Source organism: Corylus avellana, chromosome ca2 (assembly GCF_901000735.1).
Source record: "Corylus avellana chromosome ca2, CavTom2PMs-1.0".
Classification (NCBI taxonomy): domain Eukaryota; kingdom Viridiplantae; phylum Streptophyta; class Magnoliopsida; order Fagales; family Betulaceae; genus Corylus; species Corylus avellana.
The window spans coordinates 48,884,144-48,909,066 of record NC_081542.1 but is presented as its reverse complement, the minus strand read 5'-3'; the positions used below and the strand labels follow the sequence as shown (position 1 = coordinate 48,909,066).

At 36.7% G+C, this 24,923-nt stretch overlaps 3 protein-coding genes and 1 pseudogene across 3 annotated transcripts; all 4 read left to right on the top strand.

Annotated features, from left to right (window-relative positions):
• Positions 1-5,115: 5,115 nt before the first annotated feature.
• Positions 5,116-6,676, top strand: LOC132170139 (uncharacterized). The gene is made up of 2 exons (XM_059581039.1): positions 5,116-5,574; positions 6,047-6,676. Exons 1-2 carry the CDS (start codon positions 5,116-5,118, stop codon positions 6,674-6,676), a joined length of 1,089 nt encoding a protein of 362 aa, XP_059437022.1.
• Positions 6,677-8,377: 1,701 nt separating this feature from the next.
• Positions 8,378-11,769, top strand: LOC132170138 (protein ACCELERATED CELL DEATH 6-like). The gene is made up of 5 exons (XM_059581038.1): positions 8,378-8,963; positions 9,110-9,259; positions 9,460-9,561; positions 10,486-10,976; positions 11,131-11,769. The coding sequence occupies exons 1-5, from the start codon at positions 8,378-8,380 to the stop codon at positions 11,767-11,769; spliced, it is 1,968 nt and encodes a 655-aa protein (XP_059437021.1).
• A 6,134-nt stretch (positions 11,770-17,903) lies between these two features.
• On the top strand, positions 17,904-19,155 carry LOC132170137 (glycosyltransferase BC10-like; annotated as a pseudogene).
• A 4,454-nt stretch (positions 19,156-23,609) lies between these two features.
• On the top strand, positions 23,610-24,923 carry LOC132170136 (uncharacterized). The gene is made up of 2 exons (XM_059581037.1): positions 23,610-24,146; positions 24,264-24,923. Exons 1-2 carry the CDS (start codon positions 23,610-23,612, stop codon positions 24,921-24,923), a joined length of 1,197 nt encoding a protein of 398 aa, XP_059437020.1.

Sequence of the window (24,923 nt, the reverse complement as noted above, 5' to 3'; positions counted from 1 at the left end):
TTTTATAATTATAATTATGAAAATATTTATACATATAACATAATCACTTGATCATTAAATCACAATTTTTTTTAAAAATAATTAAATCATAATTTGAGTATTAATATATTATCACTATAATTTATATGATTATATCATATAATCACTTGATCATTAAATCACAATTTTTTTTTAAAAATAATTAAATCACAATTTGAGTATTAATATATTATCACTATAATTTATATGATTATATCACATGAGATTGATTATTAAATCATTTGATTATATAATAACAAATTATACATATATATAATATGACATAACTCATAAGTATACCAATTCATACTAATACAACAATTAAATATCTAGAGACTTATTTCCAATGTATATTATAAACCTATAAGTCTATATAAGTCTACATATGTATATAAATAATATAAATGTATAATATCAATAGTTAATCATATGATTTAATGACAATTCAAATACTTTATTCAAGACTTCAAGTGAATCATATTATTAATGTACAATGATGATATGATTCGTATAATATCAAATTAAGTAATTGACATTGGATTAAACAATGACCAATTTGTTACTTATAAACACAATTTAAGTATTAATGTATTATCATTATAATTTTAGTAATTTATATATTATCACTATAATTGATATGATTATATCACATGATGAATTGATCATTAAATCATATGATTATATAATAATAAATAATACATATATAATATGACATAACTCATAAGTCATAAGTCTACAAGTTAATCATATGATTCATGTACAATGATAATCACAATTGATTCAATTGAATTAAACAATATGTTACTTATAACTACAAGTCTACAATTTAATTAAAGCATTATTAGATACTTTAGGAATTTAAGATTTAGGAGTTTGAACATTACCATTTACCATTAGATATTGAGTTCAATTCAAAGAAAAAAGATTATAAGTAAATATGATAAGAATTTAAATAATTAATCATATGAATCATATGATAATTTAATGAGACCATATGATTATATAATATCAAATTAAGTAATTGACATTAGATTCAACAATGTGTTACTTATAATCACAATTGAAGTATTAATGTATTTTTTGAACATTTTTTAGAAAAAGAAATTTAACCATTTTTTGAAAGAAAAAAAAAAGAAAATTAACAATTTTGAACAATTTTGAATTATATATATATATATAATTGCTTATAGTTATATTATATGCATATTGAATAATATAAATGTATAAGATAAATACTTAACTATATGATCCAATTACAATTCCAATACTTAATCAATTATTCATGTACAAATGACAATGTGATTCATATAATATCAAATTAAGTAATTGACATTGGATTAAACAATGTGTTACTTATAACTACAATTGAAGTATTTTTGTTTGTTTGTAAGTTTATAAGATCAACACTTAATCATATGATCCAATGACAATTCAAATATTTAATCATAATATTTATATACAATGACAATGTGATTCATAAAATGTCAAATTAAGCAATTAGCATTAGATTCAACAATTACTTATAACAACAATTTAAGTATTAATATATTTTTCATTTTTTTGAACACTATTTTGACAATTTTTAAACCATTTTATGAAAAAAGAAATTGAACCATTTTTTGAACAAATTTTTTTAACAATTTTTTGACCAATTTTTTGAACCATTTGTTGAACAATTTTTTAAAATTGAACAAGCCAAAACTACGTCGTTTTAATACCCATATATATTCATCTCTTCCTAACCTTAAACTAAACCTAATCAATCTCATTCCTAGAGGTTTGTTAGTAACGAAGATTATTATTTTTTGAATTGTCATAGTATTTTAATTACAATACAATTATATTAAGCACTTTTTGATATGTGTACATGCTTGTGCCTTAATATTATTATGTTTAATATTATAACTTTTCTTCTTTTGATGTCCACAGGATTTGCTAGAGGACCAAATGAGAAGATTGATGAAGTTTTAATGTTTTATTTGACTATTTGTATCATTTAATGTTTTATTTGAACTTATTTTATATGCTTTGTGTTGAACTTTTTTTTTTTTTTTTTTTTTTTTTATATGTTGTGATAGTTATCTGAATTCTGAACTTTTTTTTGTAAGTTGTGTTGAATTTTTTTTTTCCTAAAAAACAAAAGTTAACGAGTTATGATTTAATATTTAAGGAAATTTTTTTTTTAAGTACAAGTAAATGTAAATTTTGGGTCAAATATTTTTGATTTTTCAATATGGGCTCTTTTTATAGCAATTGGGCCCAAGAAGATATTAAAAATACAAGAAAAAAAAATGAGTGTAAAAAAAAGCCCAAAATGCCAAAAAAAAAGCACAATTTTAAAAAAGCGGTTAGCGGGCGGTTATCTATTTCACTAACCGCTAACCGGCCACTAACCGCTAACCGCTAGGCGGTTAGCGGTTGCGGTTAGTGAAATTTACTAACCGCTAGGGCGGTTACGGTTAGCGGTTATTGCCACTAATCGCTAACCGTAACCGCCTTTGCACCCCCCACAAGATCTTTATGAGAAATTGAGGCGTACCGGTACCGCGTACGTATAGATCTAGTCGTTACACAAAAAAGCAAAAACGGAAGAAATGGTTGTATGTGTGAAAGAGAGAAATTAAGCCGGCCGGTCCATGCACATCAACATCATTTTACACGTACGTACATGCGAAGACCCAAAATAAGATTCCAAAAAGTCTGGCTTCATGTTTTAAGGTTTAAATCATACAATTTCCGAGCAAAATAGCATCTAATTAATTTAGTCTTGAAAACTTTCCACCCTTTTGACCGATTACACATCTTGAGAGTGAGAGAGGAAGAGAGAATTTTCCTTCCTCTTGACCTGTAACAGTCCATAAAACACGGTATTGTCAGAGAGAAAGAGAGAGATGGCCAGTGAATACTTGAGTACCTTTTCAGGTTTGAAGAAGCCTTATCAGGCAGCTTTGAATGGAGACTGGGAGGCCATGAAGAGCTTCTACGACAAACACCCTGAGCATGTCGTTCGGCCTCTGACGATCGACGGACTCACTGCGCTTCATATTGCAGGATATAATAGTGAAGGAACAGAACTGCTTCAGCATTTGCTTGGTCTCCTACTACCATCCGAGATATCTCTTGCCATATCTAAGAAGAGCGATCACCATAACAATGTTTTTCACGAGGTTGCCTCCACCAACAATGTTGCATCCGCGGAACTCTTGATCACTAAACTCTCTGGAAAAAATTTGCCCGAGCTGAACAAGATACTCGAGGATCGTAATCAACTTGGAGAAACCCCGCTGTTTAGAGCAGCTGCCCTTGGTCAGACAAAAATGGCCAAATTTTTGGCTGAATTAGTTAATGGGGATATAGGTCCCCACTTCCATAGACATGACAGCATGTCCATTCTCCATGCTGCTGTGTTAGGCCAACACTTTGGTCTCTCTCTCTCTTGCTTTCTCTCATGCAAACATATAACTTCAAAATTAACGGCATGTTTTTTTAATTATGGTCTTTATGATTTTTTGCAGAAACCGCCATTTGGTTACTAGGAAAGGACAAGACACTCGGAACAAGAAAGGAAATCAATGGCATGACATGTCTTCACCTGCTAGCGAAAATGCCTTCTGCTTTCAGGAGTTCATGCAACATGGGAAAAGTAAAGAGACTTCTCTATTATTGTATGTCTCTACAACTCTTATCTTATGTTATGTGCGCGCCTTTCACAACAGCATTAATTACATGCATTTGTGTTTGGATTCATTTACTTTAAACAAAGCGTTCATGTTATGCTTTAAACACCCTATAAAAATGTAATTAGTAATTTAAAAACATTCTTAGTGCAGGCCTTCCTGCCCATCTGGATGATGACGATGATGATGTTGAAAATAGTAATGAAGTTCAAAAAACATCAAGTCAAATGGAACATTTGGAGAGAGGCAGCCAGGATACCAGTAGCCTCCGCCAATCAAACAAACATCCACCAGGTAATGTTATAAATACATGCAAACATCTTACAAAAGCTAAAATTAAAGAACAATATCTTTAATTTTAATTTAATATGATTAATTTAAAGGTTATTAGATCTGCTCACGTCAATTTTATAAGATATTTATGAAATATTTGTATGGTATTACTCTTCCTCATTTGTATTCTGGCAGAAATATTTTTGTAATGATCATGTAATTTTACATAATTTTTGCAACAATTTCAAGAATATACTATGCTATGTGGAGGGGCCTAGCAAAAGGTATACGACCTCATTTTTCTTATATGTATATATATTTAATGAACGAGGCGCATGAGTCTTTCACGCACTGTTCATCTATTTTTTTAACTTTTCTAGCTCCACTACAACACCAATAACTTGTAGATATTAATGCTATCTTAGGGTGACAAATGAGTAAGAGAACTCAAATTCGTTCCAAAGTCAAGTGAGTCGGTGGACTCCCTGTGGGGCGATTACCCCCACTCCAAGGTTAACATGCACTTTCTTTTTCATACAAAAGTGGATCTCAAAATTATAGTTTAGAGGTGACCCATGATACTTTTCTTTCTCGTATAAGAGACGCCTTGGATTTAACCTATGAAAGGGAATGATTTGGTTGATCATACATAACTAAGTTACTATTGCAATTTAATAGGAAAAAAAAGGTAAGAACGGTACGAATTAAATATATATAGAACAATAATAGCTAATCTTTACATATTTCATCAATAGCCGGCCATTCAATCATTTATATTAAAGAAATGTTTGCTTTCATTCTCTAGTATATCTCTTGTTCATCTCCATGCATGCACAAATTTAATGGTAAATTTGCTAAAAAAATGAATAAAAAAAATGTAGAAGAGAATAACATCAAACACATTTATGAATATAAATATATATAAATGTTTAGATTCATTGATTTTCATAACTCTATATGTAGAAGAAAATACAAATCATTGTGGCTGAAGTAGCTGCTGTGGTTGAGAAAATAACTACGTCTCTCTCATAAACGTGTGTATATATATATATATATATATATGACAGAATGGCCGGCTATCGATGAAATATGGAAGGCGAAGAGAAAGCATGAATCAGCTCTTGAACTCACCAAGTTGCTAGCGAAGATGGATACTACATGGGCAAACAGTTTAAAAGTAAAAGACAGGCCCATTTCCTTGGGGAAAGGATCAGACTCTTTGGACGAGGAATCCAACTCCACAGAAGGAGGCGCCAATAAAGGAGGAGGAGGAGGAGGAGATCAAACACTTGACACCCCATTGCTTATTGCGGCGAGCGAAGGAATAGTAGAAATATTTGACGAGATACTTGATGCGCATCCTCAAGCAATTGAGCACATTAGTAAGGACGAGGTAACTATAGTTGTTGCGGCCATTTGCCACCGTCAAAGAGAAATCTTCCGCCGTCTAAAGATGATGAAGGGGGTAATGGAACATCGGTTGTTTTCATTGATTGATAAGCGAGGCTACACCATATTGCATCACGCTGCAGACATGAAGAACTATAATGGAGGGACTCGCGCTGGTCCTGCACTCCAATTGCAGGAGGAGTTGCAATGGTTCGAGGTAATTAAGCTCCCTCTTACATGTTTACTTTCTCTTAGGCTCCGTTTAAACAGGTGATGACATTTGCCTCTTCCATCTGCCACCTATTTTAAGTTACCAAATCCATTAATATACATAACATTTTTTTTTTTTTTTTACTTGAACTACATAAATTACTTTTAAAAATTGTTTATAAAAAATTGTAGGGTTGACTAGTCCGACGAACCACCCCCACACCGGTAAAGAGGTGGCCAAACCTCCACCTCAAAATTAAGGGGTGGCTTGTTCATCTTTCTACTTTTCTTTTTTCTTTTTTATGGTTTTTTTTTTATATTTTTTAAGAATAATTTAGAGTTTAATAGCCTTAACTACAAATGTGATGGGATGTACTACGTAGCATTACTCTATTTGTTTCTTCTGAACATATAACATTTCCCAGCGGTTTGTACAATGTTGAGGGAACTCATTAATCTTATACAATGTCCCCACGCAGCGTGTGCGAAAGATAGTTCCCTCCCATTATGTCATGCACCGCAACAATGCCGGAAAGACTGCAGACGAGCTCTTCAAAGAGCAACATGCCAAGCTTCTCGAGAAGGCGGAAAGGTGGATAAAGGAGACCTCTCATTCGTGCTCTGCGATCGCAATCCTTGTCGCCACTGTTGTTTTCACGGCTGCTTTGACCGTCCCAGGAGGTAACGATCAGCAGGGTCATCCAGTTTTCCTTAATTCTCCCTTCTTCTTGTTCTTCACCATCATGGACGTTGTCTCCCTTGCGGGCTCCTTGACTTACGTTGTAATGTTCCTCTCCATCCTCACGTCTCCATTTAAGCAAGAAAATTTCCTCGAATCTCTCCCTCGGAAGCTCATGATTGGTTTCACCTTACTCTTCCTCTCCATGACAACCACCATGCTTTCTTTCACGGCCACCATTTTTCTCATCAATCATTTCGAAAAGAAAGCTTTGACTGTCACTCTCATTAATATTGCTGTATTGCTTCCCGTCTCCATCTTTGTGCTTATGCAATTCCCCTTGTATGTTGCACTCTCCAGTAATATGCATTCCCTTTCCAAGAAAATTATGAAGAAGGCTCTTCGCAGGACTTCCATTCCTTTTTTTTAAAGGCTGGTAACCACAAGACATGTATGTTAAGATACGATTAGTGAGAGAGTTTTGTGTTACCCACAGGTCAGCCTGCCTGCAATTGAAGCAATAACTTTTTTCGTGATATTGGAAATTTGGACATGGGTTTAACATTTTTTTTTTTTTTCAATTTTGGATTTTATTAAATAATTGTGTATTTTTAGCTCCCATTATGAACTACTTCACATCAACGTATTTACTTTGAGTAAAACTATTGGGGAATCCATATTGATTGCATCTCTGGCTTTCTTGCTTACCTTCAACCAATTAAGACTAAATATTCACAAGTCTCCTCGAGATTAAATTTTACTTAGGTAGAGCTGTGGGGCTTCGACGCCTGTGCACGCATTAAGCTTCTTTTTATTTTTTTTATTTTTTATTTTAAGGTGCACGCATTAAACTTGGCAACTTGCAAAGTCATGGAATGAGAGTGAAAGACTAGAAAAAATAAAATAAAAAAATAAAAGAGAGAGAGAGAGACGTTGAGAGAGATAGAACAAAAATATGAATATGTTTTAATTTTTAACTGTTCACTTTTTAAAATAATGAGTTAAAAAATCGGTTTAGTCTTTAAAAAAAAGAGTTCACACCACATGTCGCGATTTGAAGGCACTTCAAAGAAGGTTTTGGCTATTATATATGATATATGATTTGATTTGTATTATTTGTTTCCTTATTTAATTTGGGCATTGATAATACTTAACTTATAAAATAATTTATATATGGAAAACTCTTGAAATATAATTAAATGCCATTAACTATGCTAATTTAATGACTGATTTTTTAAGTAAAAACTAGTTCACTCTTAAAAAATCGGTTCACAAATTATGCCTTAAAAAATTGATTCAGCATTAAAATAAAAAGGGTTCATGCCACATGTCGCAATATTAAAGCACTTTTAGAGTGATTCGGTTAATATATATATATATATATATATATATATATATATATATATGACTCTTTTTACCGTCTTTCATGAAGATAAAAAAATTCCAAATAAAACTATACATATATGTTTATAATAATTTTGACAAAAAAAAAAAAAAAAAAAAAAGTTTCACACGACTCACGAGACAGTAATAGCTATCCTTGAGAGAGAAAGAAGCTTATTCTGAATCTTAATTTAACAACACGTGTATTGTGAAGACCCAAAAACACTATATTCGTAGCAATCTTCCCTTACAAAAATCCTAGAACAAAGGTTTTAAGCGTGCATTTTCCGTGCAAAAGCTAGAGCATCAAATTTAGTCTTTATTTAATTTATACTTGTAGCGCCTGACTTTATTAGTTGATGAAGCAAAGTATATTCAAAAACTAAACATAAAAAGATTCGTTTCTACTCTCACTTGACAGATCGCGCGCTGTCTAAGAAACACAGCATTAATCTCACAAAGACACTGTGAAAGTGACACAAAGAGAGAAATCAGAGAGATGGGGAGGGAGTTGGAGATTGAGAAAGATGAAGAGGCGGTCAGTTTGGCGACCTTTCAACAGCCAAAGATGCCTTACCAGGCTGACTTTATTAGTTCATGAAGCAAAGTATATTCAAAAACTAAGCATATATAAAAAGATTCGTTTCTAGTACTCTCACTTGACAGATCGCGCGCTGTCTAAGAAACACGTACAGCATTAATCTCACAAAGACACTGTGAAAGAGAAGAAGAGAGAGAAATCAGAGAGATGGGGAGGGAGTTGGAGATTGAGAAAGATGAAGAGGCGGTCAGTTTGGCGACCTTTCAACAGCCGAAGATGCCTTACCAGGCTGTCTTGAAGGGAAACTGGCTGGGCATGGCGAAGTTCTACGAGAAATATCCCAGCCACCTCTTTGATTATCTGACGGTGGACAGGGACACTGCATTTCATATCGCAGCATATAGTGAATTCACAGAACTGCTTACACGTCTACTTAGTCTCGTACCGAACGACAGGGTATTCGAAACCTTGTCGAAGAAGAACATTCACGGTAACACTATTCTTCACGAGGTAGCCGCCACCGACAAAGTTGAATCAGCAAAGATCTTGATTCGTAAACTCCATGGGATTTATGGGCTTGACAAAGTCAGTGGAAACAATATGGCCCATCTCAGAGAGCTGCTCGAGTGTCGCAACCAACTTGGGGAAACCCCGCTGTATAGGGCTGTTGCCCTTGGCCATTTCAAAATGGCCAAATTTTTGGCTGCATATGTCGAGGAAAATATACGTGATCACTTCCACAGGAATGACAACATGTCCATTCTCCATATTGCTGTCATCGGCCAACACTTCGGTCTCTCTCTCGATCTCTCTCTTAATTACTTGATATTATTAGCTAAAATATAACTAATATAAAACTTTAAAGTTTAACCTAATCTACTTTGTTGTGCTTAATGTCAAATAGAACATGCTTAGCCATCCCTTATCTTTTCGATGCAGAAACCGCCGCTTGGTTACTAAGAAAGGACAAGGCACTTGGACCAAAAAAGGGAGCATATGACACGACATGTCTTCACCTGCTAGCGAAAATGCCATCTGCTTTCAGGAGTTCATGTCGCATGGGAAAAATGGAGACTCTGCTTTATAAGTGTATGTGTCCACAACGAGATCTATCATCGATCACATTATAATTGTGTGCGTGTTAAATTATTATTTGTTTTAAAATTTTAATTTAATAAAAAAATTAATAATTTAATCAATATTTTATCAGTATAATTTCATTAATTATTATATATATAAGCTTTAACTCCCCAACATAATAACATGATTAACTTAATTAAACACTACAGGGCTTCCTTCCCATTATCATTATGACGACGACAACGATGATGACGATGAAACTGATCTAACACTATCAAGTCAACTTATGGAAGATTTGGAGAACGGCCAAGGTAGCTGTAACCTTGGCCAATCAAAAAAAAATCAATCTGGTAATATAAGGGATTCGTTTCTAACATTCACTCGTCATATTTTCTGTTATGCAATGGCCCACTCTTTACGTTATATTGTCACTTATCTAAAAATTGATTGGAAATTATCAATTTAATTATTTAACTAATATTATAACACTTCTACATATGCATGCTGAAACTTCTCTTTAAAAAGTGAGACCCAATAGTTAAAATATTTAACTAAAATAAAGAATAAATTGTAAAGTCATGATTCAAATTAAAGATTATGTTTTCATCGGCACTTATTTTAAAACCTTAAGTGGAAAGAAAATAGTGAGTTAAATCATTTGATTAATATTCTAACAATTTAGAACCCACATAACTCTTCTTAATTAGCGTGACTATACTGAAAAATGACTCAAAAAAATGGAACCACTAAGTGCTAACGGATGCACATGCGGAATGGATTACCATTCCATAGGGTTTAGTTTTTTAATGTTTATTTACCTTGATTTATATAATTATAGCTTCCCCTCATCACTTATTCTTATATATATTCCTCATTTGTGTACTATTAGAAATATCATCTAACCATGTAATTTACACAAAACTGCAGCAATTTCAAGATTACAGTGTGCTATATGGAGGCGCCTAGCTAAAGGTTCGACCTCATGATTTTCCTCCTTTCCAATCACTAAATATGATGTTGCTCAACATAATATTTTTTCTAAATATATATAAAGAGAAACGATTTACAAGTTAGGTCGAATTGAAGTTGTTATATATATATCTCACACACACACATGCATGATATACAATGGACAGAATGGCCGAGTATCGACAGAATTTGGAAGATGAAGAGAACGCATGCATCAGCTCTAAATCTGACCAAAATGCTAGTGAAAATGGATACTACGTGGGCAGACAATTTTAAAGCACAAGAAAAGACGATTTTCTTGGGGAGAGCAGACTCTTTGGCCAGCGATGATGTTGTTGGCGGGGTAGAAGAAGGCAAAGGAGGCGAAGGATCAGAAAAAGGGGAGCAATCATCCATCAAAGGAGGAGGGGAGGAAGAACGATGTGAGAGAAATCGGGAACCTTACACCCCATTGCTTATTGCGGCAAGCAAAGGAATACAAGAAATATTTGATGAGATACTTGAAGTGCATCCTCAAGCAATTGAGCACGTTAGTCAGGATGAGGAAAACATATTGCATGTGGCCATTGGCCACCGTCAAAGGGAAATCTTTCGTCGTGTAAAGAATATGAAAATAATAATGGACCGTAGGTTGGTTTCAAGGATCGATAAGAGAGGCTACACTATTTTGCATCACGTCGCAGACATGAAGGACTATGATGGAGGAACCAGAGCTGGTCCTGCACTCCAATTGCAAGAGGAGTTGAAATGGCTTAAGGTAATTAATTATTAAATTCATCATTCTTTTTTCTTTTTAATGTATGAGATAACTAATAATTTATTATGATATATCTAAGATGATATCATATTTTGTTTTTTAACACATGCATGGCAAAATTTCATATTCTTATACATTGTGACCACGCATGCAGCGTGTGCAAAAGATAATTCCCGATCATTATGTCATTCACCGCAACAATGACAATAAGACTGCAGATGAGCTCTTCAAATTGAATCACGCTGACCTTCTCAAGAGGGCCCAAAGGTGGACAAAGGAGACCTCGCAGTCGTGCTCTGCGGTCTCCGTTCTCGTTGCCACTGTTGTTTTTGCGGCTGCCTACACTGTCCCGGGAGGCAACGATGACAGTGGCCAACCACATTTCCTTAACAGTCCATTCTTCTTGTTCTTCACCGTCATGGACGTGGTCTCCCTTGCGAGCTCCTTGACTTCCGTCGTAACGTTCCTCTTGATTCTCTCGTCTCCTTTTGAGCTTGAAGATTTCCACAGATCTCTCCCTTCGAAGCTGATGATCGGCTTCTCCTTACTCTTCTTCTCCGTGACAGCCACCATGCTTTCTTTCACGGCGACTATTCTGCTCATCATTCGCCTGGAGAAGAGAAGATGGACGTCGAGTCTGATTTACACTGCTGCATTCCTTCCCGTTGCTGTGTTTGCGCTTATGCAGTTCCCCTTGTACATTGCATTCACCAGAGGTGTGCATTCCCTTTTGAAGAAAATATTGAAGAGGGTTCCTATCCTGAAACTCCTTCCTCATTTCTTCAAGGGCTGAAAGGGCATGATTTATTGAGATTTGATCTGAGAGTTTCGTGTAACTCACAGGTTAGCCAGCAAGAAGCAATAACTACTTTCATGATTTTTTTTTTTTTTTGGAGTGAGGTTGTGATTTTGTTACATAATGGTGTACCTTTAGTTCTCATCATCAAAAAGAAAATGTAACAGATGCGTTATCATCACATTCTGTATGAGCTTGCATGCTTAATATGTGATGCAGCGTAGGATTGTGGTGAGCAAGAAAACAGCAAATTGAAGGGGTAAATATTTCTAAGATTGTGAGACTATCACAAGAATCATAGAAATCTTCTTAAACAATAGAGACTATCTATGCTTTAAGGAAAACAATGAAGAAACTCAAACTCTGAGTAATCTTTATTGATAAACAAAACAAACCATGAGAACTGAATTGTTAAAGGCTATAAGCATCTATTTATAGCCTAAGACTCCTAATTCTAAAATAACAATGAAATAAAATTAATTTAGAAGTTTATGAAAGACAACTAAACCAAATAAAAGACTAACAAATAAACCTAATTCAAATAAAGGCTGAAAGATAAGATAGAATAAACGACTAACAAAGAAACTTAATAAAAGACTAAAAGATAAGATAAGATAAGCCATTCTAAACTATATCTGCATCATTCTCCCCAGGTTGGATAGAATTCGACCTCGAATTCGGATCGTCATTCGGTGAATCACCGATGAATGGTACAAGGTGTTTGACATTGAAAACGTCAGATGTCTTGATATGACTAGGTAGGTTCAACCAATAGGCATTTGAATTGATCTTCTCTATAATCTCTACCGGACCAATCTTGCGGGCAGCCAACTTGTTATACTCGCCAACAAAAAACCTATCTTTAGTTAACACAGCCTACACAAAATCCCCTTCCTCGAACTCAATGGCACGGCACTTTTTATCCGCATCCTCCTTATACTTTGCGGTAGATTGCTGTAAATTCTGGATGGTGAACTTGTGACCTGCGTGTATCTGAGCTATTAAGTCCTCAGTTGTAGCATGCGGTCGCTTTAAATCGGGAAGAGGTACCAAATCCAGTGGGGCACGAGGATTACTCCCATAAATGATGGTAAATGGGCTAAGGCCAGTGCTCCGGTTAGTGGAACGGTTGTAGGCGAACTCGGCTTGGAACAATTTTTGATCCCATGATTTGATATTCTCCCCCACCAAGCTTCGAAGTATGGCTCCCAATGATCGGTTAACGACCTCTGTTTGTCCGTCCATCTGTGGATGATATGCACTGCTGAAATCGAGCTTAGTATAGGATAACCTCCACAAACAGTGCCAGAAGTGGCTAAGAAACCTTGTGTCGCGGTCGGATACGATAGACAATGGCAGGCCATGGAGGCGGTAGACCTCTCTAAAATACAATTGGATGGCATTCACCGCATCGGCGGTCTTCTTGCACGCAATGAAATGCACCATTTTTGAAAATCTATCAACAACGACAAAGATTGAATCATTACCTTTTTGGGTTTTAGGTAAGCCTACCACGAAGTCCATGCTCACGTTGGTCCATGGCCCTTCCGGAATAGGAAGGGGCATATATAACCCGGCATTAGTAGCCGACTCCTTGGACACTTGACATATTTTGCAGCTCTTCACAAATTGGTCTACTTCTTTCCGCATACTTGGCCAATAGAACTGGTCCGCCACCAGTTGTAATGTTTTATCCCTTCCCATGTGACCTTCATAATGGCGCTCATGGATGATTTTCAACCTTAAGACTACCTTTAGGAAGGCATAATTGGGTACCTTTGAATAGGAACCCATTACACAAATTGAAGTCTCTTCGCTCGCCCGATGACACCTCCTCAATAATAGGACCAAAAATTGGGTCACTAGACAAATAATCTTTTAATAATTCAAAACCGAGTACCTCTGTTTTCATGGTGACTAATAGTGATGATTTCCGGCTGAGGGCATCTGCCACTTTATTCAATGCTCCGGACTTGTGCTTGATTGTGAAGTTGAATTGTTGGACAAGCCATTTAGCATGCCGAGATGACAGTTTATCTTGACTGCTGAGGTGTTTAAGTGCTTCATGGTCCGAGTACAAAATGACGTTGTTGTAGGCGAGGTATGAGCTCCAATGTTTCAATGCTTGTACTAATGCGTAGAACTCAATATTATAAGTGCTATAATTGAGTTGAGCACACTTTAACTTCTCACTGAAATAGGCCACCGGTTTGCCTTTTTGGCTGAGTACCGCTCCAATGCCTACTTTTGATGCATCACAATGCAACTCAAAAGGTATGTCGAAATCTGGAATGACTAGTAAGGGAGCGGTGGTCAATTTGACCTTGATCAACTCGAAGGCGGTGGTGGCTGCTTCACTCCACGAGAATTTACCCGCCTTCATGCAATTCGTAATCGGTGCTAATATGGTACTAAAGTTGTAAATAAAGCGCCGATAAAAAGATACTAACCTATGAAAACTGCGGACCTCATGTAGTGTAGTGGGGAGAGGCCAATCCCGAACTGCTGCTATCTTTGACTCATCCACCGCTAACCCGTCCTTGGACACCACATACCCAAGAAAAAGAAAGGATTCCGTCATGAAATTGCATTTTGCCGGGGCTGCGTAAAATTTCTCCTTGCGCAAGACACTTAGTACCTAACATATATATTGAAGGTGCTCCTCAATGGTAGAGCTATATATGAGGATATCGTCGAAGTAGACGACTATAAACTTTCCAATGAATGGGCGGAATGCCTGATTCATAACTCTCATAAAGGTACTAGGGGCATTAGATAAGCCAAACGGCATTACTAACCATTCGTAGAGTCCTTCATGTGTCTTGAACACGGTCTTCCATTCGTCACCAACCCGTACCCAAATTTGATGGTACCCACTCTTCAAGTCTAACTTTGTAAATATTGTTGCCCCATTCAATTGATCTAGTAAGTCATCTAATCTAAGAATAGGAAATCTATACCTTACTGTGATCTTATTGATGGCGCGGCTATCGACACACATTCTCCATGATCCATCTTTCTTAGGTGTAAGCAAAGCTAGAACTGCACATGGGCTCAAGCTTTCCCGGATATGTCCCTTGGTTAATAACCCTTCCACTTGTCGGCGTAGCTCTTCATGCTCCTTGGGACTCATGAGGTAGTGCGGTCGGTTGGGGAGATTAGAACCGGGCACCAAGTCGATTTGGTGTTGAATGTCGCAAAAAGGCGGCAGCTCTTCGGGTAATTCTTTCGGGAACACATCGGCAAACTCCTCCACTAATCCCTTGATTGCAACCGGGACCTCCTCCTCCGTGGGAGTGCATTCCTTCCCAACTAGGACATATACTTGATTGGAATCACGCATCTCCTTAATGAATTCCCTCTTAGCCAAGAGATTTTGGCCCACCCCTTTAGAAGGTTTAGGTTTGTCTCCCGGATTAGGCAAAAGAGTGAGTTTATATTATCAACCAAAATACTATAGGTGTTCTTCCTTCCATCATGATGAGCATTCCTATCATATTGCCAAGGCCTTCCTAGCAATAAGTGGCATGCATCCATAGCCACCACGTCACACTAAGTTTTGTCTTTATATCTTGATCCAATTGAAAAAGTTACAAGGCAACATTTGGATACTATTACCTCGTTTCCCTTCTTGAGCCACTCCAAGCGGTATAGTGTAGGATGTTTTTCTATTTCAAGGGCTAATTTTCGGACCGCTTCTTCCACCACCACGTTTTCATAACTGCCTTCATCGATGATAAGTTTTCATACTTTTCCCCCTATAGTGCATGTGGAGTGAAAAAGATTGTGGCGCTGCCCATCGTCACCTTCCTCCTTAAGAGGTGTTAAGCATATTCGTCATATCATCAAAAGAGGACCATCATCTTCGGATACAAATTCTTCGTCATCGTTCCCATGGTCCTCAACGGTGGTGTCATACTCCTCATCCTCACCTTATTCATCGAAGGCATCTCCTGACTCAATAAGTAAACCCTTACCGTATTTGTCCCCTTTTCGGCAATCCGACATTCGATGGCCTGATTCTTCACATTGAAAGCATTTAGGGCCACTCATAGTTGCCCCTCGGTTGGATGGACCCATTGTGGTTGGGATCCGGTTTTGAGTTAGGGTTTGCGTGGGGCTTCGAGCCGTGAATGGCCCGCTTGATCGGTTTGTGCTTCCCCCGGTTCCACGGCCAAAAATTCCATAGGACCCTCGTGAGGCCGTTTTCTCAAGCAAGAGTGCTCTTTGATGGGCTTCCGACACATTCTTTGGGTCAAAGAGGTTTAACGAGTCTTGAATTTGGTGATGTAAACCCCCAATGTATCGTGACACTAATTGATCGTCGGTTTCGGCTAGATCAACACGTGTTAGATACTTGTAAAATTCTTCCGTGTATTCGTCCACGGACTTTGACCCTTGGCTCAAGTTTTGCAGCTTTTGATACATGGTTCGAGTATAATTATAGGGTAAAAAGGCTGGCCTCATATACTTCAACAGTTTCTCCCACTTGTTGATCTTCGTCTTGCCTTGCCGCCCTCGAGATTGCTTCAATTGCTGCCACCATGCCCCTGCTTTTCCCCGGAATTTGGTTGCGACTAAAGAAACTCGTCGATCGTCGGGCACCCCTTTGAAATCAAGAATTTCTTCAACGGCCAACACCCAATCCAGAAATTCGTCTGATTCTAGATCCCCATCGAATTTTGAAATTTTGAGTTCGAATCTACTTACCCGCCGATTGGCATGAGCTTATGCAAGGTGCTGACGTCCATGCGTTCGACGCTCCGCAAACGGGTTTCTAGATCCGTTCCCATGTTGACCACACAAGTTGGATAATTGGGTAGTGAGGTCTTCAATTTGATCCCTCATAGCCCTAAATTGATCCTCCGTGTGTTGCCAAAGTTCAGCGATAGGTTTGCCTTCCGCCTCCGAGAATTGCGGTCTTGGTTGGCGACGACAATTGTTTGGTCCACCACTCATGTGCCTCAAACGAATCGCCGGTTGTTCCTTACATGCTGTCTTCGTGAGCACGTACACCTCGTTCATGTCTGCAAAGCGGTTGCTTCTCCCCATTCATGGAAAGTGACTGAGCTCTGATACCAACTGATGCAGGGTAAGATTGTGGTGAACAAGAAAACAGCAAGTTGAATGGGTAAATATTTCTAAGATTGTGAGACTATCACAAGAATCAAAGAAATCTTCTTAAACAATAGAGACTATCTATGCTGTAAGGAAAACAATGAAGAAACTCAAACTCTGAGTAATCTTTATTGATAAACAAAACAAACAATGAGAACTGAATTGTTAAAGGTTATAAGCATCTATTTATAGCCCAAGACTCCTAATTTTAAAATAACAATTAAATAAAATTAATTTAGAAGTCTAAGAAAGACAACTAAACCAAATAAAAGACTAACAATGAAACCTAATTCAAATAAAGGCTGAAAGATAAGATAGAATTAACGACTAACAAAGAAACCTAATAAAAGACTAAAAGATACAATAAGATAAGATAAGATAAGCCGTTCTAAACTATATCTGCATAAATATGTAATAAAATAACGAGAACTTGTATCTCTCTCTTAATTATTTGGAGACCTATCTTTAGTGCTTAATGTAGCAACATGCAAAGATGAGTGTATAGATCAAATAAACACACTAATTTAGTGCTTCACGGATCTCCTGCTTTACCTGGCAAACTAAGTGGATTGGGCTCGTTGCCTTGTTAGGCTGGCATTATTACGTTCGGCAGGCCTAGGCATTCAGTCCTGCATAGTCCCTCGGCCCAAGCCCTATATATATGAAAAAATTGGAAAAATTGGTCCTACGCATGATCAAATTGGTGCAAATAGGGGTGTTCAAATACCGGCCAATCTGAAATTTTGAATAGTCTCCGACTTGATCAAATAGGCTAGGGATCTTCTTTCCCTTATCCACACTTCTATCACCCTTCACCACAATCAACTAAAACTTTCTCTCTCTACTTCGCTTTCACAAGATCAATTGAGTTTTAATTTGACCATGTTTCATTACGATATCAGTAATTTTTAAGGCGATTAATATTAATCAGACTTGTGTGAATGCTTATGAAATCCATGCCCTAATATATGTATCCAACCTTACAAAAATTTTCTTGAGACCATCAACGACCGATGATATCATCGTTCATATCTAGAACAAGTGCAAGTGGACCTCAACTTTCTAGTACCAAGTCTCGTATGCTCCTGCATATTTCAAAGCCCAATCATTCTCAACCACTTCTCCAAGATTTCACCTTCAAGGTACCGAATCAGACCGTCAGGTGATAAATTGGCAAATTAAGAATGAGTAATGCTTTTTACTAAATTGTTATATAATTTAATTATGTAGCGGTGAAAATCAAGGCTTAAAAAAAATTAACAATCGATTTTTATTGTTATGTCATCTTAATTATATATCAATCGTATAACAATCTAATAAATAGTATTACATATAAAGAGTTAACTACTTTATTAGTACCTCGGTTTACATTTTTTTATTTTTTTCTCCCTATATATGTAAAACAGTAAAATTTGATACCTGGCCTATGAGAAATAGCAAAATTGTTACCACCGTTTTTTCCGTCAGTCTCATATCCAATAATATCGCGACACATGTCGACTATGAAAAATAAAAAAATAAAATAAAAATTCTGTTGTTGGCTTCTACGGAGCGGGCGTCGCCTCCTCTCATCTCCGCCGTGCGTAGACTACTTGCCACGATGCTTCTCGACGACCCATTGAATTTGTACTTCGCTCTCTTATCCCAGCATTGCGTCCCTCTGCATTCCTTCCACTTCGTCTAAAAATTCCTTTTCCGCAACACTTTTAAGGTTAACAATCTTGAAAGAAACACTCTCGTCGAAACCTGTCCCAACGTATCAGAGCTTCATCGAAATACTCTCCGACAAGCCCACCTTGGTCGACCCCTAGCTACAACGCTCGCGGCGAGGACGTCGCGCTTCCCGAAGTCTCGTTCGAGCGATTCCGGGTTGGATCTCAGTTTTTCACGCTGACCCGCAAACACGCGCTACTGGTATTAAGAGACAGCAAGCTATGGAGGAAATTCCGGCTGCCGTGCTTGAACGTCGACACGTGTTATACCCAGAGGAGCACTAATTTCCTACGCTTTTGTCCATGGAAGACCCCAGTGGGTGTACCCATTACACGCTCACGAGGATGAACTGGACAGCCAGTTTTAATTCTGTTGATTTACAGCCATATCTTTTGACAAGTTCACGCCTGATGAGTAAAATCCCAAGGGAATAAAACAATCGACCAGTTTCCGCAACACTTCGCTCTCTTATCTTGGGAAAGTGCCATGTTCACGCCCGATTGCTTGTAGCCGTTGATGGAGATCGCCGATGATGTCGTTTTCCGGGATTGAAAGGAACTGGAATGGAATTCCGTAGAAGCCAACAACAGAATTTTTTTTTTTTTTTTTTAGTTTTTTTATTATTATTATTTTATTATTTTTAATTTTTTTAAGACACGTGACATATTTTGAGAGTGACACGTGTCGATGAGGTGAAATTCCATCAATTTAGACTGACGAAAAAAACAGAAATATCAATTTTGCTATTTCTCATAATAAGGCAGGTATCAAATTTTGCTAATTTGCGAACATAAAGAAAAAAAATAAAAAAGTATAAATGGAAATATTAATAAAGTAATTAACCTTATAATAAAATACAACCTTAAATTCCCTATGATTGTTGGAAAAGCCCACTCGATCTCCTGACAAGTAAAAAAGAACACAAATTCAACCACAATGAATGTTCTAAGGACTAAAGTGACGTGAAATACAATCTATGCGTAACTGTTGGCCCATCAAAGAGTAACTACTCCCTTCGTTCCTTTGATTTCCGAAACTAGAAATGGATGATGTTTCTTGTAAGATGAGCCCAAGTTGATAGACCCACGTTCACCAATCACCTTGCCTTTATGGCTTTATACTTCTCGCTTCTAGAATGGTTGTTGAACACTTCAATCCACGCTTTGTTTCTATATTTTCCTCGAATATTTGCTTATATATTCAATGCTCCCAATTTGAAGGATTCGGCTTTCCAAACACGCGAGGCTTCAAGCCTCGCAATTCTTCAAACACTCCTCTTTCAACTCTTCGTCTCAATACGTCTAAAATTTCTCAAAACCTAAAGTCCCATTCATTTTGTTTTATTTGTCAAGTCATTTCATTCTCAATATTTTACTTTTGTCTCGTCTAACGAGTATATTCACTGTTTAGCATTATGTATATGGTTAGATTTGTGAAATAAAATCTTAAAGATAATTAAAATGAATCCTTCCTGATATCTTACTTGAAGTAGAGAAAATCCTATTGCAGGGCATAATCCAAACATTCGGCAATCTGTAACCTCTATTCAAGCTCTTCATATATGTAAAGAGTAATGCTATATATTATATATAGTATCTCATTATACTGACATGATCACAGTGTTAATTTACTCTTAAATCAGTCATTGTTAAAAAAAAAAAAAATTAAGGACAAGTTGCATATACTATCATCAGCATTGTAAGATACTTATAAGTTATTGGTATGATATAATATTATTTCTACGTAAATGTACTATGAAATAATGTTATATATCATATTTTTATTTGATTTTATTGATATAGTATTACTAATTAGTTCTAGAATTTTTTTTTTAATAAAAATATTACTTCCGTAAAATAAAATAAAAGTAGGTGTGTAAATGGCATTACTCATGTACTATTTGATCGATCATGCTCTCCTACCACGATATTTTAAATGTTCAGATGATATGAGATCTGACTAGGTTCAAATTAACTTTTCTTGTGGACCCCAATATATTTCATTTTTTAGAGGTAACCATTATCTTTCACTTATTATGCGGTTGTTGAGCAATTGTTGGATAGTAAACGAACTCCCAAAAGGTAATCTTAATGTGAATAGCAAGGAATTAGTCCAAAAGACTAGCAACACAAAGTCCCACAAGATCTTTATGAGAAATTGAGGCGTACGTATAGATCTAGTCGTTGCACAAAAAAGCAAACACGGAAGAAATGGTTGTTTGTGTGAAAGAAAGAAATTAAGTCGGTCCATTCACATCAACATCATTTTACACGTACGCGAAGACCCAAAAATAAGATTCCAAAAAGTCTGGCTTCATGTTTTAAGGTTTAAATCATACATTTTCCGAGCAAAATATAGCATCTAATTTAGTCTTAAAAAATGCATGGGGTGCAGCTTATATGTATTGTGTTTTCTTGTAACCCTTTTTTATTATTTAATAGTAATTTTTAAAATAAAAAATAAAAATAAAAATAAAATAAAATTTTTTTACAGTTTTTATTATAAATTTACGTTATAATTTATAATTGAATTTGACCGATTATCAATTTAATTCCACACCAATTTATAAGGAAACTTGTAATAAGGGTTGCAGTGTCTCTACTCGTTAATATTGTGCGTGTAATAGCGTGTAATAGCTGAGTTTATTAATTAAAGAAAAGGATAACTTTCCACCATCTTGACCGATAGGCGACAACACTCCCAGAGAGAGAGAAAGAGGGAGAGGGAGAGAAAACTTTTCACCCTTTTGACCGATAACACATCTTGAGAGTGAGAAAGAGAGAGAGAGAATTTTCCATCCTCTTGACCGATAACAGTCCATAAAACACGGTATTGTCAAAGAGAAAGAGAGAGATGGCCAGTGATTTGAGTCCCTTTTCAGGTTTGAAGAAGCCTTATCACGCAGCTCTGAATGGAGACTGGGAGGCCATGAAGAGCTTCTACGACAAACACCCTGAGCATGTCGTTCGGCCTCTGACGATTGACGGGCTCACTGCGTTTCATATTGCAGGATATAATAGTGAAGGAACGGAACTGCTTGAGCATTTGCTTGGTCTCCTACCACCCTTCGAGATATCTCTTGCCATATCTAAGAAGAGCGATCACCATAACAATGTTTTTCACGAGGTCGCCTCCACCAACAATGTTGCCTCAGCGAAACTCTTGATCACCGAACTCTCTCAAAACAATCTGCCCGAGCTGAAAATGATACTCGAGGATCGTAATCAACTTGGTGAAACCCCGCTGTTTAGGGCAGCAGCCCTTGGTCAGACAAAAATGGTCAAATATTTGGATAAAATAATAGTTGGGGATATAGGTCCCCACTTCCATAGACATGACAGCATGTCCATTCTCCATGCTGCTGTGTTAGGCCAACACTTTGGTCTCTCTCTTTTGCTCTCTCTCATGCAAACATATAACTTCAAAATTAATTGCATGTTTTAATTATGGTCTTTATGATTTTTTGCAGAAACCGCCATTTGGTTACTAGGAAAGGACAAGACACTTGGAACAAGAAAGGAAATCAATGGCATGACATGTCTTCACCTGCTAGCGAAAATGCCTTCTGCTTTCAGGAGTTCATGCAACATGGGAAAAGTAAAGAGACTCCTCTATCATTGTATGTCTCTAACACTCTTATCTTATCTTATGTGCAAGCCTTTCACAACAGCATTAATTACATGCATTTGTCTTTGGCTTCATTTACTTTAAACAAAGCGTTATTGCTGTTATGCTTTAAACTGTTAAGGATATAAACACCCTATAAAAATATAATTAGTAATTTAAACACATTCTTGGTGCAGGCCTTCCTGCCCATCTGGATGATGACGATGATGATGCTGAAGATAGTAATGAAGTTCAAAAAACATCAAGTCAACTGGAAGATTTGGAGAGAGGCAGCCAGGATACCAGTAGCCTCCGCCAATCAAACAAACATCCACCAGGTAGTGTTATAAATATACGTACACAATAACACAAACATCTCACAAAGTTAAAAGAACAGTATCTTTAATTTTACTTTAAGATGCATGGTTGATTTAAGAGTAATTAAATTTATCACGTAAATTATAACATATTTGTAAAATATTTGTATCATATTACTCTTCCGGCAGAAATATTTTTGTAATCATGTAAGTTTACATAATCTTTGCAGCGATTTCAAGAATATACTATGCTATATGGAAGGGCCTGGCAAAAGGTACGACCTCATTTTCTTATATGTATATATATTTAGTAAATGGGGCGCATGTGTCTTCCACACACTGTTCATCTATTTTTTAACTTTTCTAGCTAGCTAGCTCCACTACAACACCAATAACTTGTAGGTAATACTATCTGAGGGTGACAAATAAGAAAACTCAAATTCGTTTCAAAGTCAAGTGAGTCGGTGGACTCCCTGGGGGGGCGATTATACCCCCACTCCTAGGTTAACATGCACTTTTTTTTCATACAAAAGTGGATCTCAAAATTATAGTTTATAGGTGACCCATGATACTTTTCTTTCTCGTATAAGAGAGGCCTTGGATTTAACCTATGAAAGGGAATGATTTGGTTGATCATATATATCTAAGTCAATATTAATGTTCACTCTACTATTACAATTTAATTTTTAAGAAAAAAAAAAAAAAAAAAAGTACCTACGATACGAATTAAAAAAATATAGAACAAGTGATCAGCTAATATCTTTACAAATTAAAAAAATGTTGCCATTATCTAGCATATCTCTTGTTCATCTCCATGTAAAACATGCACAAATTTAATGGTAAATTTGCCAAAGAAATTGATTTTTTTAAAAAAAAAATGTACAAGATAAAGACACCAAACACATTTCTGCATACAAATATATATAAATGTTTGTGAGAGTGTTTAGATTCATTGATTTGATCATAACTCTATATGTAGAAGAAAATACAAATCATTGTGGCTGAAGTAGCCGTTTTGGTTGAGAAATTAACTACCATTTCTCTCACAAACATATATATATATTGATGAATGATGTATCATATATGACATTGACAGAATGGCCGGCAATCGATGAAATATGGAAGGCGAAGAGAAAGCATGAATCAGCTCTTGAACTCACCAAGTTGCTAGCGAAGATGGATACTACATGGGCAAACAGTTTAAAAGTAGAAGACAGACCCATTTCCTTGAGGAAAGGATCAAACTCTTTGGACGACGATGACAAAGGAGGCGCCGGTAAAGGAGAAGGAGGAGATCAAACACCTGACACCCCATTGCTTATTGCAGCAAGTGAAGGAATAGTTGAAATATTTGACGAGATACACGATGTGCATCCTCAGGCAATTGAGCACATTAGCAAGGATGAGGTAACTATAGTGGTTGTGGCAATTTGCCACCGTCAAAGAGAAATCTTTCGGTGTCTAAAGATGATGAAAGGGGTAATGGAACATCGGTTGTTTTCACTGATTGATAAGCAAGGCTACACCATATTGCATCACGCTGCAGACATGAAGAACTATAATGGAGGGACTCGCGCTGGTCCTGCACTCCAATTGCAGGAGGAGTTGCAATGGTTCGAGGTAATTAAGCCCCCTCATGTCTACTTTCTCTTAATCATTCTTTAAACACTACAATATTATCTTTCTTGAGAAAACTAAGGAAACTCATAATTAATCTTATACAATGTCCCCATGCAGCGTGTGCGAAAGATAGTTCCCTCTCATTATGTCATGCACCGCAACAATGCCGGTAAGACTGCAGAAGAGCTTTTCAAAGAGCAACATGCCGGGCTTCTCGAGAAGGCGGAAAGGTGGATAAAGGAGACCTCTCATTCGTGCTCTGCGATCGCAATCCTTGTTGCCACTGTTGTTTTCACAGCTGCTTTGACCGTCCCAGGAGGTAACGATCAGCAGGGTCATCCAGTTTTCCTTAATTCTCCCTTCTTCTTGTTCTTCACCATCATGGACGTTGTCTCCCTTGCGAGCTCCTTGACTTACGTCGTCATGTTCCTCTCCATCCTCACGTCTCCATTTAAGCAAGAAAATTTCCTCAAATCTCTCCCTCGGAAGCTCATGATTGGTTTCACCTTACTCTTCCTCTCCATGACAACCACCATGCTCTCTTTCACGGCCACCATTTTTCTCATCAATCATTTCGAAAAGAAAGCTTTGACTGTCACTCTCATTAATATTGCTGTATTGCTTCCCGTCTCCATCTTTGTGCTTATGCAGTTCCCCTTGTATGTTGCACTCTCCAGTAATATGCATTCCCTTTTCAAGAAAATTATGAAGAAGGCTCTTCGCAAGACTTCCATTCCTCTTTTTTCAAGGCTGGTAACCGCAAGACATGTACGTTAA